The following is a 16806-nucleotide window of genomic DNA, read 5'->3' as shown; positions in this document are numbered from 1 at the left end:
TTTTGATTGAAAACATCACATTTAAATATAATAATTCACACCTGAATGAAGATCCCCTTCCCCTTTCCATCATCGGACATCCAGGCGCGGGGAGCGAATGCACCCGTTCGTGGTCCACGTTCCATTTGTTCGCAAACGTTTTGCCTCCTTTTTCGTACGGACGGCTAAGGAATGGATCCCCCCGCCATCTGTATTCCCTGATCAATATGACCTCGGTCTCTTTACTCTCTTTAAAGCAAGAGTGAATAGGCTGTTACTGAACCGGTGAGCTCCATCTTAGGCCCTGTCTTTACTTTCCATCAGGTGTGACTAGGGCCTAGGGCCAAATATGTATATCAATTAGTTTGCGACCATAGTTGGAAGGTTTTTAGACTGTACTTCGATGGTTTTACAGTATCTTATAAATGAAACGAAGACAAACTAACAACAATACCATTTATTGGTTATACAGGTTCTTACATATAGCAACGATCAGGATAATTCAATTTTGGCTAACTTGGACACGTTACAGTAACATAGTGAACGGTAGGTATATTGCTTCTAAACACTAAACTCGCCGAAACACTAACCTACGTCTAGATTAAGTATTCGATGAACATAAAATATCACAATAATTATTAATTACAGAGACGTGTAAAGAATAGACTGCTAATCGGAACAGAAAGTTACGTTTCTCCGACATGTTAGTCAGCCCAATTCTGATAACACACGCAGTGCAACTGTTATTTTAAACGTCAAACTTCTATGAATTTATGACGTACAAATAACACTTGCACTGCGTATACTATCAAAATCGTTGCAGAACTCTACATAATTTCAATAGATGCCTATTATAAAATTACAGATTCGCTCCGAATATTCTCTGAAACCTTGTTAAAGTAACAAACTTATTAAGAAGCAAATCAATTTTAAGTGAATATTAACTAGTCCTTATTAAACACACTCTGGTGTGATCGTTGTAAAATACCAAGTGCTTCAAATTTTAAAAGTGCTGCCATCTACCGGCGAGTAGCGGTACGATTTAGAAGTTTTCGGCACAGAACGGTCGCTTACTCTAATATAAATGGAAGACATGCACGGAAGACCTTCGTATTTTGTTACTGAACTCCATTTATCCAATTTGACATTGAAAATATATTTTCTTTTACATAGAAACATTAAATTACCTAGCCCCGTACATACTTTAATACAGCAAAAAAACATAATTGTTGTGTACTTGAGTACCTTATTCAAAAACTTAGTTATATAATGAAGAATAATATACTATTTTCAGTTTATTCGTACTAGAAGACTTAAGGTGCGACCAGGGGCCCATTTCTCGATCAATTGACCTAATGTTTTTAGGCGTATGAAGTGGAAACGCTCCAAAAAGGCGCAACACGACACGAAAAAAGACCACACGAGCGACGACAAAAAAGCACCCAATAAAGAACCTACCACAGAGCAGGAAAAACCTCAGCTGGCAGACATGACAGTTGTCAAACCTCCCGGCATGTTGGACAGGGACAGAATTATCGCGCTAGAAAGAGAGAGGGCAATAGCGGCGGCGAACTTTAATTCAAATTTAGACAACAGACGGGGATTGGTGGTAATGAACCAAGATGGCGGGCGGTCCGCTGATATGTTTAGGCCGTATGTGGTATGAAATTAAGGGCTTTTTTGTTTGTTTTTTCGTTTTTATTGTTGATGGTATTTTTTTTTTTGATGTACGTAAAGAGATATTTTTTGTTTGGTTTTTATTTTGAATGAGTTATTTTATAAGGTACACCATAAAGAAGCTAAATTGGCATTTAATTGTAACAGTATTTGTAATAAACTGAAATAGATAGAACGCAAATCAAAATATTTAATGAAATAATTTGATTTGTTCCTAAAGTTGTATTTTTCATCTAGTGTATTAATGGCTGAACAATTGACGCAATATTAGGGTGACCATGTGTTAATAAAAAAAAGGATTGTCCTGAAAGTTGACCTAATGTAATATTGTCATGGAAACCCATACGATTTGACAGTTTGTGGACTAATAATTATGGATGGTATAGAAAGGATCGCAATCTCTTATGGCAGAATTGTTGTAAAAGTGACCGCGTTAAGCTTTAAATAATAGTTCCTAATTTCTCCGGTGGCGCTAGTTAGGCTCTGGGACATGAGTATAACATGAACCATATAAGGCAACAAATAACCCGACCAAATTACGTAGGTTGTTTTTGGTAGTATTTCGGTGTATGGTGGCGCCGCCTAATTACTGTTTTTTGATGGACACTTTTCATACATAGAGATTTGGCTCCTTTATACAGTCTCCATGCTAATAATATTAGCTTAATACCGTTCGATAAATGGGCCCCAGACCGCTGCTTTAAAAACGGTAACGGTACGGTATCGCAGTGACGCATCGTATTTTTTTGCGTGCCCCCCACACCGCTGCTCAAAATACGCTGACTTTTAAGCAGCGGTGTGGTCGCACCTTTACTCTATCTTTTAGTTCCGTATTGTTAAAAAAAATCTACTAATGATACTATTTCAAAAATTAAGTGACTTTAGCGCCCTCTATTGTTGGTAAGCAGAAATACTTTTGTAATACTATGTTTGAACATTGCTTTAATACTTTCAAAAATGCTCATAGTTTTTATTATCTAGCATTAACTTATAACAATATAACTTTCGCAAAAATAAATTTAAATCTCTAGCATACTAACACCCCCGCACTCGTCAGGCACACTACCTATTTACATTTAATTTATTTATAATTTGACAGATAGTTTCATCGTAACAATCGAAAATAAACGACTTTTAGTCGAAATTATTGTTTATCTAAAACACTTAGTTCAAAGAAACGAAACGTTTAGTTTATCTACTGGCCACTAGGTGGCGCTACCAGTTGAAGAAGAATATGAAGCATATCATATATTATGTCCTCATTTATAGCTGTATTATTATTGAGTTACCTGTTATGGGAACACAGCTTAATATATCAGAAATACATCAAGTATTAAATAAAATTACATTTGAGAAAGTACAATATACATCAACAACTGTTAATACAACAATACAACATGAAGATAACCAAAAATCGAGACAACATACAGTTACATACATATACTTATCTCCTTCACTCTTCTATTCTACTGTTACTATTGTCATCGTCACATTTCATGTTGTCTTATATTTACTTATCCTATAGTAAGAATTAAAAAGATTGATGTCAGAAAATAACACTTAAAATAAGAGAAACAGCCGCGAGAAATAACAAAACGTTATAATTTTTTTTTTGGAATCTTCATCTGTGGTTTAAAAAGCGTTTTGGAAATAGTGACCTTGGGGAAAAGCATTTAATCAATACAATATTAAAACTATGAAAACGGATTATATCGCGTATATTGAATTTATAATACATCCCGACGTTTCGAACCCTTTACAGCGTTCGTGGTCAACGGGTGACTCATTTATTTCATGAGTAACTATCGCGGTAACCGAAGACAATACAATATTATTAACACAAGACAAAAATTTAAAGTCTTTATAAGGGAAAAATACACAATATCGTAACTATTAGTTATATCTATTTTTATATTAATAATACCTACTGGCGAATGATGGCGCAATTCATTATTATTATTTATTGCGTTTTTACACAATAATATAATTTATTTATTACACTTTACCTAACATTGTCAAACGATAGATTCAATTGTGTCAATTATTTAAAAACTATATATATATTGAAAATATAAATGTATAAATAGCCAATAAACTATAATAATCACAATTTTTATTTTAATAGGGCATGATTTAAGCGTCAAATAAATAAATTAAGACTTTTTAAGACACACCACATATGGGCTGAAACTATCAGAAATTCAGTACCGGAATCTCTAGTCATGAAATAATTTGAGATACTCGTATTTACTATGGCAACAATTTTTTTGCATGGAAAATTCCCTATTTTTTTTGTATGTAATAGGTAGCAAACGAGCAGACGAGCCGCCTGATGGGAAGCAGTCATCGCCGCCCATGGACATAAGCAACACCAGAGGAGCCACTTATGCGTTGCCCACCTTTGAGAACCCTAAATACCTGCTTCTTGAAGAACCCCATGTCATAGCGCAAGGGAAACACCTCAGAAGGTAGCTCATTCCACAACTTGCACGTTCTGGGCAAAAACGAGCGAGTTGCCCGCTTGTTTTTGGTTTGCCACGTGTCAAGAAAGTGAGGATGAGCTTTGTGAATTATGAATTAATTTTGTGACCATAGAGAATCTAGAGGTGCTGAATTTCTAATAATTTCCATCCCATGTGTTGTGTGGTTTAGATTCGCATTTAACAAAGAATTTTACTCCAAAAGGCGACTACGACACAACATGTAAAATATACTTTTAATTGGCAAAATGGGAGATATGTCTCGTATATATGACTGATACATCATTATTTTATTTTTATTTCTATATATATCTAGGCTACGCGTATTTTTTTCAACAAGAAATAAATTTTTAAGCAAATAAATATGCTTTCAGCTAGCACATTGACAATGATAAATCTGAAAATGTGATAATTCTGCAAATGAAAAATAATTTAGGCCTTATGATGGAAATTTCTTACTAATTACAATATATTTCATTTATCATATTAATAATACTGAAAATATATTTCCATTGTCAACAAACATTTAGACTTAGTTTACCGGAAGACATTTAGAACATTTATAATATATGATTCATGAATATTATGATAATTTATTCTAATATTTATAGACGGTTCATATAAATGTTAGCCAAATATAACATAGAACCTACTAGACAATCAATAAATGCAAGTATTGGAACTCTAGACATGTTTTTTTTTAATTTACTAAAACGTTTCTAATCATTTTATTGATTTAAGAGCCATATTCGTTCCATATAGGTATAGCTTCAGCGTTTAAGGTTTATAAAAGTAGTTTTATTTTATTTTTGAATATGCTAGGCATAGTACAGTGTTCTGAGTTTAAGATCTAAACGTGAAACAAGTATATTGTATATAAAGAAGTGGACCTCTAGGTATTTGACTATCGTTGCAATTCCTTTAACTTTGTTTTCAAATCCAATGTCACTGAGCAGTTTCTACCCAATCTTCTAATATTACAGCAATTTCAATCTGATCATTTTCAGGCAGCATAATAATACAAGCATTTATATTAGTAAAATAATTAAAGATTTAACTTAAATTATTAAAACAGGTCAGAAACATTATGTGATCAATAATTAAAAAAAAATTGTAAATATGTTACAATTTTATTTTAACGATAAATATATATGTCAATATCAACTTTTGATTTGTGGTTATATATTTTTTATTACATTTTAGTGATATATTTATAGACTTTAGCAAGGATCTGCCTGAAAATAGCGCATCTAAACCGTTCTCTTCCCAATCTTAGTCTTGAAACGAAGGTTAACTTCGACTTTAAATACTACATTACATGTACTTAGCTCTGAAGATATCTAGTAGAGGCAATACAGCCAATACCCCGTAAAATACGCACCAAAAGCTTATTATATAACGTCTAATAAGTCAACACTCAACACAAGCTATATTTTTTTTGTTTATAACGTTTAACAACGCCATCTCGTCCAAACTTTTGTTCTATAACAAAAAAAGAACAATAAAGAAGTTGTCGCACAGATTTGGTAATGTTCTATTTTTTCCCATTTCATGGCATTGACCGATATTGACTGATGAAAAAACTAACGTTTGTAAATACATGTCAAACGCTACTTATTCATTGGAAAGGAAACCATAGTTTTTGACGTATAGTTCTTTTCAACGGACCGACTTTTATTATTGACAGACTTTGCAATAAAAAGTTATGTGTATGCTTTAGTGACACAATTGCATACTTACCTACAAATCTCTCAATAGTGTCCAGTAAATAGTTTTGTAGAATTAAATCTCGTGTTTATTTTTAAAGGCCTCTACTCACCTTGAAACAAATCGCATGCGATATGCATAACGCATTATTCAAAAGCCGCAGTAGAGGCCTTAACTCAATCTCAGTAACCCAACAGAGTGCCTAAATAACGTTGTTTAAAGAAGATATTCGTAGAAGAAAATTTTTCGGTCCGTCAAGACAAACTTTAACACTTTAGTCCACAACGATACGATAGTAGATTCAACGAATTCAATCAATAAATTTAATCAACTGGAAGCTGAGTAGAGATTTTAACTCAATCTTGGTAACCTAAAAACTGTCTAATAGAAAGCCTTAACAGATCTGTGGAAGAAAATAAATCTCAGTCCGTTGAAAGCCTAGCGTTGCTATTTAGTTTAGTCCACAACGATGTCGTGCCCGAGCCGATCCATCTCGGCGAGCAGGAAGTCGACGTCCTTCTCGGTGACGGCGGCCGAGCTGATGATGTTCCGGAAAAAGTTGGGGCGCCGGTCGTCCGGCTGGTAGCCCACCATGATGGTGCCGGCCTGCATCATGCGACCCTTCAGCTTGGCGCATACCTGGAGAAAGATTTAAGCTCTGTAAAAGTTAAGACGACGTTGTCAAGCAAGATCTCCATCGTCTAATCATGCAAAACTCGCAGGAGCTGGTATTGATCAGCTCTGGCTCCAGCATGTGGTGGAAATGTGTACCTTGCCAAGAAGGATCTCCTTCTGATCATTTTACCACTTAGGGACACTTGCACCATACACTAATCCGGGGTTAACCGGTTAAACCTTCACCGTCACCGTCACCACCGTTGACGGGAGGCGCCATGTGATCGCTAGCATTCTAACCACGGCTCCTCCCCAAACCGGTTAAACCTGGAGTTACCATGGTTACCAGTACAATTTGACACTGGGTCAACGGTTTAACCGGTCAACCCCGGGTTAGTGGGATGGTGCAAGTAGCGCTTAGTTACTGTTTAATGTCATAGTCATAATAGATGGCGACACCATGGCAGTGCCGTTCCTACTGAAAGGTGTGAAAACGGCGCAGCCTCTTATAAAAACGGATTTAATGAAGGTATTTAGGTTATGGCTGGTCATTGTGATGGTATATTACCTTGCCAAGCAGGATCTCCTTCTTCTGATCATGCGGCACTCCTCGCAGTTGGCGCGGAAGGTACCAGAAGCTGACGTTGACCAGCTCGGGTTCCAGGATGAGATGGAACTTGTCGCTCTGCTCGCGGATGCGGCGCACCATGTATTCGGACAGCTCCATCAGGCGGTCCATGTGGCGTTCGAAACCTGATGTACCCTGGACAAATTAGAAACATGGTGTTAAAATTGTTGTTGATGTAACATTCAATTTATATTGGCATGATAGAATATGACCTCGGTCTCTTTAAAACAAGAGTGAATAGGCTGTTACTGAACCGGTGAGCTCCATCTTAGGCCCTGTCTTCACTTTCCATCAGGTGTGACTAGGGCCAATCGCCGATCAGTTTATAATAATAATAAAAAAATGGTTTGAACTTAAGAATGGTAGCCGTAGTTTTAAAACCGCTGGTCTACGTACATGGGAATGAAGGAACGCTTCCGGGATGGGACTGAATTTGTCCCCAGAGAACCGGTAATTCCTGTTTTTGTCCAGGAATATATTTACCTTTCCACGCCACTGCAGCCACAGCTTGAAGATGTCGTTATGGCGTCCGCATTGGATGACCTTGTCACCAGTGTCGAAGCGAGGGTCGTAGATCTTGTCCGTCATGAAGAGGTACTCGGCAGCCATCTCGTTACAGCTCAGCAGGATGCCCTGATGACAAAAATACATTATTACCATCTGGGCAAAACTGGGCATAGGTTGAATCCCACAGATGGATCTCGGGGCAGAGGAAAACCAAAACGGAGATGGCGGGTCGACCTTGATACATTTTGCAAAGAATGGCGGGAGTGTGCGTTGGAGGACTAAATGACCTTTGGCCAAAGCTTTGGCTTTGGCACCTGACCAAAGGACCAAACCCCAGTGCCGGATTAAGCCAGCGCGGGGCCCGTAGCAAATTCTATCATGGGGCCCATGGATTGTTTTATTTTGTCGGGCGAAATGAACGAAGCCCAAGTAGCACAGATAGCTGTATAGCAGCTGAATAATGACTGGGTAAGAGATAACCAGTTACCCAGACATTATTCGGCTGCTATACAGCTACTGTGCTACTTGGGAGTGAAACTTAGGTTTTTTACGACTGCGGCTGTGGTTTTTTATGTGTTTTATGTGATGTGTAGGTGCGCGGGGCCCCCAAAAGCGCGGGGCCCGTGGCATTTGCTACTTTTGCCACGTGGCTAATCCGCCACTGTAAAACCCTTCTGATAGATCAATTATAGTCTGCACTATATATATACTGTATTTGTTTACATCTCTACACGGTCACCGGGCACTTTTTGTATGAAAGTCGGTCGGCCTCCCTACAGAAAGTGCCTGTCGACCGTGTTAATGCAATAAGCGCTTTAATTATTATTTATCATTTATTGCAGACAACATTGGTCCATATACATAATAAGCATAACACAATAAGACAACAGTTGCAATTATAATAAGAATTAAAATAAAATTAAAAAAATAAAATTATTAAAATTAAAATAATGTTAAAATTAATAATAAATAAATCTTGACATTTAAATTTAAAAGATTGATCATTTAAGGTCGTTCCATCGGTTTGCCCCTATCACTGTCACATTTCGCAAGAAAGGACAGGAAAGACCATGCTCGCCAAGTGTCAATTTTAATCGAACTTTTTTTTTTTTTAAAACGTTGCCTTATAATATCGAAGTTCGAAACCGGTAAAATTACTATTTAAGTTTTTTATTTATTTTTTTAACTTTTTTATTTATTGATAATGGGAAACAAACAGCGAAAGATGACACATATAGATAATTACACTTAAATACATACATAACCCAAAACAGTTTCCACTACTGAAATTAGATAATTATGGTTGCTCAGACAAGACTTGTTTGTACAATTCAATTAAACTATCTCTAGATCTAGTGCTAAAGAACTAAACAATGCGAATTTGAAACCACAAATGGGACATGCATTAATATAACTTAATTTTACAATAGTAAACTATCAAAATCAATTATATTATTAAATTTGCCCTAATAGTAGCATAGCGATTAAGCAAGTTAAGATTGTTTTTTCTTCTTTTTTTTGTTTACATAATAAATAACCGAGTAAAGTTGGATTAAAAGTCCTAGTTAGTTTACTTTGGGAATTAATTGTATCGAGCGAAGTGTCATAATTCATGTATAGGAAGGTTATAAATTTAAGATAATATAATCAAGAACTACATATATTTTTTCCACGTCTACGAATATCAACGTCTCTTAGAAAAATATGATCATATAAGGAGATTTTTCGCCTTCTGGCTCAGGGAACCGCCTTAAATTATAAATCTCTATTTGGATAATAATCTGGTCGTTTCACACTTGTATAAACTTGGCCCGCACTAAATCAGATCATGCAGACATGTCATTTGTCCCCTCCGCAAACATCTGTCCGTGACAGATACTACAGATAGCTTCTGCATAATCTGTCTGTTTGACTTCATGCAGCCGCATATAAAACGAAATAACAGCAATATATATATATTTTTTAATGATATAGGAGGCAAACGAGCAGACGGATCACCTGATGGTAAGCGATTACCGCCGACCATGGACACCCGCAACACCAGAGGGGTTGTAAGTGCGTTGCCGGCCTTTAAGATGGGAGTACGCTCTTTTCTTGAAGGTTACTTTATATGGATTTTTTTAGTTCTAAAACACCATTCAACACACTACACATATTTATTGTTTATTTTTAAATTACATGTACATATAACTAGGTATAAGTGAAACTAGGTAAACCATTACATTGGAGAAATTCCCTAAGTGTGTTTTTACTCATTCAATAAATTAATTCAAAAAACGGCCAAGTGCGAGTCGGACTCGCACACCGAGGGTTCCGTACTTTTTAGTATTTGTTGTTATAGCGGCAACAGAAATAAATCATCTGTAAAAATTTCAACTGTCTAGCTATCACGGTTCATGAGATACAGCCTGGTGACAGACGGACAGCGGAGTCTTAGTAATAGGGTCCCGTTTTAACCCTTTGGGTACGGAACCCTAAAAACGAACTTCGTTCCTAATTGCTAAGCTATACAAAAGCTGTATGAAAAGTTTTCTCTACTTGTGGATATTTTGTTTGTGGTATGTTTACGTTCGGATATTTTCTGGACATTTCTAGACTTCATAAAGTCTCGACTATATTTTTCAGTCACAAATAATTGAATACAAACAATTTAAGCGCATCATCTCGCTATATTTCCCATTTAAAAATCCTCCTGTACTCCTACAGGACATTCCAATAAACACATTTACTGTAAAACCAACTTTAATCTAATACATATACGATTAAAAATAAGACTAAGTAAATTCCAAATAAATTATGAATTAAACTTTCAGCCTTATTACGAAGAATTAAGGTGGTTATTGCCTTGTAAGGAAAGAGAGCTTGTAAATGTCAGAACAGCGGGCTTAGCATGGTAGCGTGACAAGGCCGTGATAGGGCGAAATCGTGATAGTTATCCACATCTGACAGCGGTAGATGACAGAATGACAGCGGTAGACGACAGAATGACAGCGGTAGACGACAGAATGACAGCGGTAGACGACAGAATGACAGCGGTAGATGACAGAATGACAGCGGTAGATGACAGAATGACAGCGGTAGATGACAGGAGCTTGACAGACGACAATTTGCATAACATAGTCGTTGCCGTCGTTGATAATTTGACACATTGTCCCATTTTGACAGTTGAACTTCGTTAATTCTATCTACGTGCTTCTTAGGTGACGATAAGCCTTGTCGTGAAAGCAAAATTATTGAATAAACCAATTTTAAGGTATAAATTACGGGTAAATATCAGTTTTTCTATGATATTGAGTTATTAGTTACAATGTTCCGACTGTATGTATATATTGTCAATTTTTTCTTTGCAGGAAAGTATAATTTTATTATTCCTACTCGCGGATGCTGTTAAAGAAAAAGAGCGTCTAAAAATCTCGTGCATAGCTTTATCAAGACACTCTTACAACCCGTCTGATATGCCAGACGAAGAATTTCGGGCATTTCGCATACTTACAGTTATGTGCCGAACTTAACGCCGAGCCTCAAAAGTCAAAACGGTGATGGATTACTAAAACACCTAAAGGTAAAGCTATAAAATTGCAGTGTTTCTCGTAAAGTTTACATGTCTGTCAAACAAACTTCTCGATAACAATGCTCCTAAACTCTTAAATACTACCTCACATTATAAATGTAAAAGTTAGTATGATAAGATATCTGTTGCACAATCTCTTACTTATGCTATTAACCTAGGTTAGGTTACATTACTAAGCTACTTTTTACCTCAACATTCAAATCCTAACCTAAGGGGGAAAATCTACTTGAAAAACTTACATCTAGGTAGATACTTTTTTGTTTTAGGTTCTAACAGGTGTAATAACACCTGCTAGCTGATGACAACTAGTCCATTGGTCAGACTACTGTGAGCCAGTAGCTATTGAAGCAATTTGTAATAGCTGTAAATAGAAGGTAGGTTCTTTTGAGTACCGAATTAAGTACTAGACATAAAAAAAACTGTAACGCTCCACTAGGTCTGTCTTAGTAGGTAACTTTTACTCTTTTGAATAAGTATGAGTGTGGCTGTATTGTGCAATGAGATAGGTACCTATTATTTGATAGTTAGGTACCTCTGAGATACATAATCTGGGAATGCAATATTAGGTTTAAATAAGGCACCCAGTTCTAATCTAATCTGCGCCTTGTTTACAGACATAAAGACAAATGATTGTTCCCGGCGATTAGTTAGTATATCTTGGGTGCAAATATACTGTTCTCATGTGAAAATATTTCCTCCGTTGCTGCCACATGAACCTACTTTTACTTATTTCCTTCTATTTCTTCCAGAAAACTTCTCTTGGATCAAGGGAGAAATTAAGGAAGGCGCTCCTCAAGGACTTCCTAAGCATCATGCACAAAACCGGCTGTTACTAAGAGTGTGCGCTTGCGAGTTGCTAGCGAGCTTAATAAATACATACTTATGTCGCCTATGTTTTACTATCACACGAATACCTACCTAAACTATTTACCTATGTTTCTATACAAGTAGAGACTAGTAAACATTCAAGACGGACAATCTTCATACAAAACAGCATTCCCCGCAACTTTAATGGACTCGACATAGGTGAATAGGTTTCGCTTATTCCTATTTTTTATTTTAGCTTTATACGTAATAAATCTGTCACTGTTAGGTACTTAGTACCTCTATTATAGCTGACTCATAGCGCGGTCCCGATACTTTAGCACTGAATTATCTCTGTTAGTGCTGAGACAAAACAAGCCTCTATAACTGAAATAACCTCAAGTCTCATCTCTATAAATGGAACCCTCTGTAAATGAGGCAGAAATTTACTTATACCTGGCTGAGACCCTGGGTAGGTGGAATAATAATAATAAAATTCTTTATTGTGCACTACAAAGAAAAATACATGTTACAAACAAAGACAGGACATAATGTTTTAATGTTTTGTAATGAACAAGTAATTTCATGTGGTTGTGAACCGTCCGTCTTAGCGCTAAGGTTGACATTATTTTGTATCCTTATATTGCACTACGAGTGGCCGCAACTGGTGATCAATTTCCGCCATGGCCTTAACAGTCACCATGGCTCAGCGGTAGGCGCTCAGACTAGCGAACAGAAGGTCGGAGGTTCGAACCCCGCAGTGGATGAACTTTTTCCTAGTTTTATTTGTTTATTTTTAAAGACAAAGTTTCTTTGTTTAGTTGTCGTTTGCATGCATGACGAGCAGATTTGAAATAGAATTCAAAGGAGAAACACGTATCCTCTACTGGTGCAGTGATTAAGATTTCCGAAATAGCTTACCGAAATTGTATGGACATAAATCTGGATATCCCACTAGTGAGAGTGATTGATTACCTTTTTGAAATTAAGTGTCATAACATTCCACAAAGGGCGTAACGTAATGCCCTTTTCGGTGGACGCACAACGGTGTGCGCAGAGACAGAGCTAGTCATAAAGGCAGCGGGTAGGCAGAGAAACCCTGTCGAACACCAGACAAAATCTCTCCTGGCGCCCTATTAGTTTTAAGTCTAGGTTTAATTAGTTAATAAACATTTAGTCAGTAATTAATAATTATCATTATTTTAACTCCCTCGATAACACATAACAGTTTATTTGGGCACAAACGGTACATGTTTCTTATAACTAGTTTTCTTATAAGTGAGAAATATTGCCCCCCCTTGATGAGATGAGTATAGGCTAAAGGTGTGGCGCCATCTATTCGAGTATAACTTTTTCTTGCTTTCCGAGGCACATTTTTTCCTTATACTATTTATCTTGCTTATACGGAGTTACATAATTATGTCTTTGCTATAAGTAACTTAAATTCCATTTACAACAATGACAATTCTCGCGGCGTTGTCAGTCTTCTATGTTTACTAATGTAAACTCTGATACAGATATGTAACAATGTCGGATTGTCGGCTCTGTGCTGCTGGAGAGAATATTATAAATGAGTAAATAATACAACCATTGCCAAGAAAATAAACGAAGTTTATTTACACAAACCTATTAAGTAAATGTAGATAGATAGACAAATCATTTATTCTTTTGCCACAATACACACATATAAAAGAAACAAAAGAAAAATATAAAAACAAAACAAAAAAACCCGTAGGATTGCTGTGTGCGTTGCAGCAAAACAAAATTGCTGTGCCCTTACAGGGTCTGTATTCTTGTAATTTGTAATACTATGAGCAATAAATATGTTTGAGTTTGAAAAGGGTTCCAAATTATTGTTATAATTATTAGCTTCTTGACATATTATAAAAATGTTAAATTAAATTAGATATGCAGGCATTATAATTGGTACAAGCAATAGATTATAATATAAGTATAAGTAGGTAACAAAGATATATATAATTTCGTAATAGATGAATACAGTCTAAGGAAAAAAAGTGCTTCGAAAATCAAGAAAATTTGATTCTCGTTCAGAGGGCGCTACTAGCTTTGGCCTACTGTCGTATAGATGGCGTTGACGGTTTCGTTTGTCATTAAAACAATTTTAACGCATATCAGTGAAAGAACATGGGTCAAAATCATAATAATAATTAATGCAAATAAAAAACTCATTTATCCATATTTAAATACATTTTATCGTATTTTTATAAATCTTCATTTTTAGTTTTAAAGTGTGTCGATAGATGGCAGTGAATTTACTGTGGTTACAAGATTTACTATGACAGTACCGCTCTAGTGTAGGTAATGAGGGCTACCGCGTTTAATTCCGCCGCTAGGGGCGCGAGTGTAGATGGAGGTCTTTCAAAATGTCCAATGCAAAGAAGTTTTAGGGGCTTCAAGCTTTTTTATCGGGAATTTACTTAACTCCTTCCTTATTCATAATTGTGGTAAATGTTTGTTCGTCTTTGATTAATCATGGTAAACATGATATAGCTCAATAAATGTTAGTGGTTTATAAAAACTGCCAACTAAAATATATGCAAAATTAAACAAGTTGAAAAAATGGCACATTTAGACGTTAAAATACCTTTGTGTATATTAGAACGTATTGATTTTATAAAAATAAGCATAGAAGAATTTACATCTACAGTGGCGCCAACTGGTGAGCACAAAAACTTTAGCCCTCTGTAGGTACCTCACAAGTACTAACATTATGTGCCCTACCCGGGTGTCAATGTACTGACTACATTTTACTAACATCTTCTGTAATGCACATGACTTTTAATGTTAAATAAATGAAATGAAATAAGGATTTTGTTAAAACTGATATTTTTGATACAAGTTTTTATTGCCGATTCTTTTAACAGGCAAAGAGGACTATCGTTTTTTTGCTCACCAGTTGGCGCCTCTGTTGATGGTGGTCCAAAACACTAAAGGACAGTTGTCAGTCATTAAAGTGACAAGTGACATTTGACATTTCGAACTATGGAAAAGACCACCATCTACACTAGCGCCCCTAGCGGCGAATTCATACGCGTTAGCCCTCACTAATACCAATAGATGGATACAGTCTAAGGAAAAAACGTGCCTCGAAAATCAAGACAATTTGATTCTCGTTCAGAGGGCGCTACTAGTTTTGGCCTACAGTCGTATAGATGGCGTTGACGGTTTCGTTTATTATTTAACAATTTTAACGCATATCAGTAAAAGAACATGGGTCAAAATCATAAAAATAATTAATGCAAATAAAAAAAATCATTTATCTATATATCTAAATACATTTTATCGTATTTTTATAAATCTTCATTTTTAGTTTTAAAGTATGTTGACAGATGGCAGTGAATTTACTGGGGTTACAAAATTTAATATGACAGTACCGCTCTAGTATAAGTAACTCTATGCTAATACTTATCAAGACAATTCTAACAAATCCAGACACAAATTCGGTTGCGTTATTTTATCTCCTTCTATGACCTCCTATATGACCACTTCCTGCGTCTATCATCAGATATTCGATGGTACTGCAGGGAAAAGGTACCCCACGTTCATGCAAATTTAAATTTGTATGCAGGGGGTGCCTTTTCTCTGCAGCTGACTGTACCATAATATTGCGTTATCACCCAACTCATATAATGTATTATGTTATCACCCAACTTAAAGAGTGTATGTGAAGTTTTAGCTCAATCGAATACAGGGAAGTGTGGTCTAATTTATCTTGCAGGACTTGACACATACATTGCAACGTTGCAACTTAAGTTTGTAAAAAAAATCCTTTACACTGTAATAGATTCACCTACATATGTTTTACAAATAAACACTGACTATTGACTATTCGAAATGCATGGACATGCCACTTGCTGAGAGGTTTGTTCCAGGCGGAATGTAAGAACTTTTCTTCTTTCGTTCGATAGCTAAATTTTATGACTATCCCTTTTCTAAATAAGTCTTCCATGTCCTCGATAATTTGAGTGTCCTCTAATATGTTATGACTGAAACAGAAACAAAATAGATTAGATGAGGTCATGAGTTGTATAGGTATAGTGGTGCAGGCTAGTATGGCGGTTCATTGGCAAATTATGAGAAAATAATGTCACTTTTAGAAAGCTCTCGTTTTTAAGTCAGGGGGATTTTTTTTGTTTCTCAGTATTTAGCAACATCTACCTGTAAGAAATGATCTTAACACACACACACACACACACAATGTGCTAATACCCATACTTAACTTTTTTTTTAAGCAGAAACATATGCGAGCGGTACTCCAGATTTTTAAATTAAAGGAAAAATGGAATAATTTACACCTCCGGCAGGACTCGAACCTGCGACCATTGGAACATCGGTCCAATCGCTTCTGCCAACTGAGCCACGGAGCCCTACATAATTTATGGCACAAAGTGTGGTGGTCTTTTGTGTCAATAAACTTGGATTCTTGCATACAAAACCAGGTTCTAGAATATAGGTACAGACAGGGTAAGAAAAAAATGTTTTTGAAGTTTTGAGTGAGGTCGACGGGTTTCAAAGTTTTTAATATTTGTTAGAATCCTTATGCACTTTTTCTATAGTGTGAGTAAATGTATGAATAATTACGTAGTTTTTAACAAGCAGAAACGTCTGCGATCGATGCTATTAAGCTTAGAATAAATTTAAAAGTGGAAAAATTACTGCCTTGGGTGAGACTTGAACTCACGGCCTCTGGATCTATACTCCAGCGCTCTGCCAATTGAGCCACCAAGACCTCATCCATAGTCAGCAAATCTTCCCACTATATGGGTCTAGGGGACCCTAGCGATATCTACCGTAAGAGTGTTACACTTCTTAAATGG

General features: G+C 36.2%; 1 protein-coding gene and 2 non-coding genes across 4 annotated transcripts in view; all 3 read right to left on the bottom strand.

The window, feature by feature from the left end:
• Positions 1 to 418: 418 nt before the first annotated feature.
• The window catches only part of LOC134752943 (glutamate decarboxylase), a 78398-nt gene continuing 62010 nt past the window's right edge, over positions 419 to 16806 (bottom strand). For both annotated transcript variants that reach the window (XM_063688721.1, XM_063688722.1), the window contains 3 exons: positions 7570 to 7719; positions 7027 to 7221; positions 419 to 6482 (listed from right to left, as the gene is read on the bottom strand). In XM_063688721.1, coding sequence (XP_063544791.1) covers positions 6300 to 6482; positions 7027 to 7221; positions 7570 to 7719 — 528 coding nt within the window. In that variant the 3' untranslated portion in view covers positions 419 to 6299. The remainder of the gene's footprint in view (positions 6483 to 7026; positions 7222 to 7569; positions 7720 to 16806) is intronic.
• Trnai-gau (transfer RNA isoleucine (anticodon GAU)) lies at positions 16282 to 16356 on the bottom strand. The gene has a single exon. It is a non-coding gene; the product is annotated as a tRNA-Ile (tRNA).
• Trnay-aua (transfer RNA tyrosine (anticodon AUA)) lies at positions 16646 to 16718 on the bottom strand. Its single transcript has one exon. It is a non-coding gene; the product is annotated as a tRNA-Tyr (tRNA).

This window comes from Cydia strobilella, chromosome 25 (genome assembly GCF_947568885.1).
Source record: "Cydia strobilella chromosome 25, ilCydStro3.1, whole genome shotgun sequence".
Lineage (NCBI taxonomy): Eukaryota > Metazoa > Arthropoda > Insecta > Lepidoptera > Tortricidae > Cydia > Cydia strobilella.
This window is presented reverse-complemented; position numbering and strand designations above follow the sequence as displayed.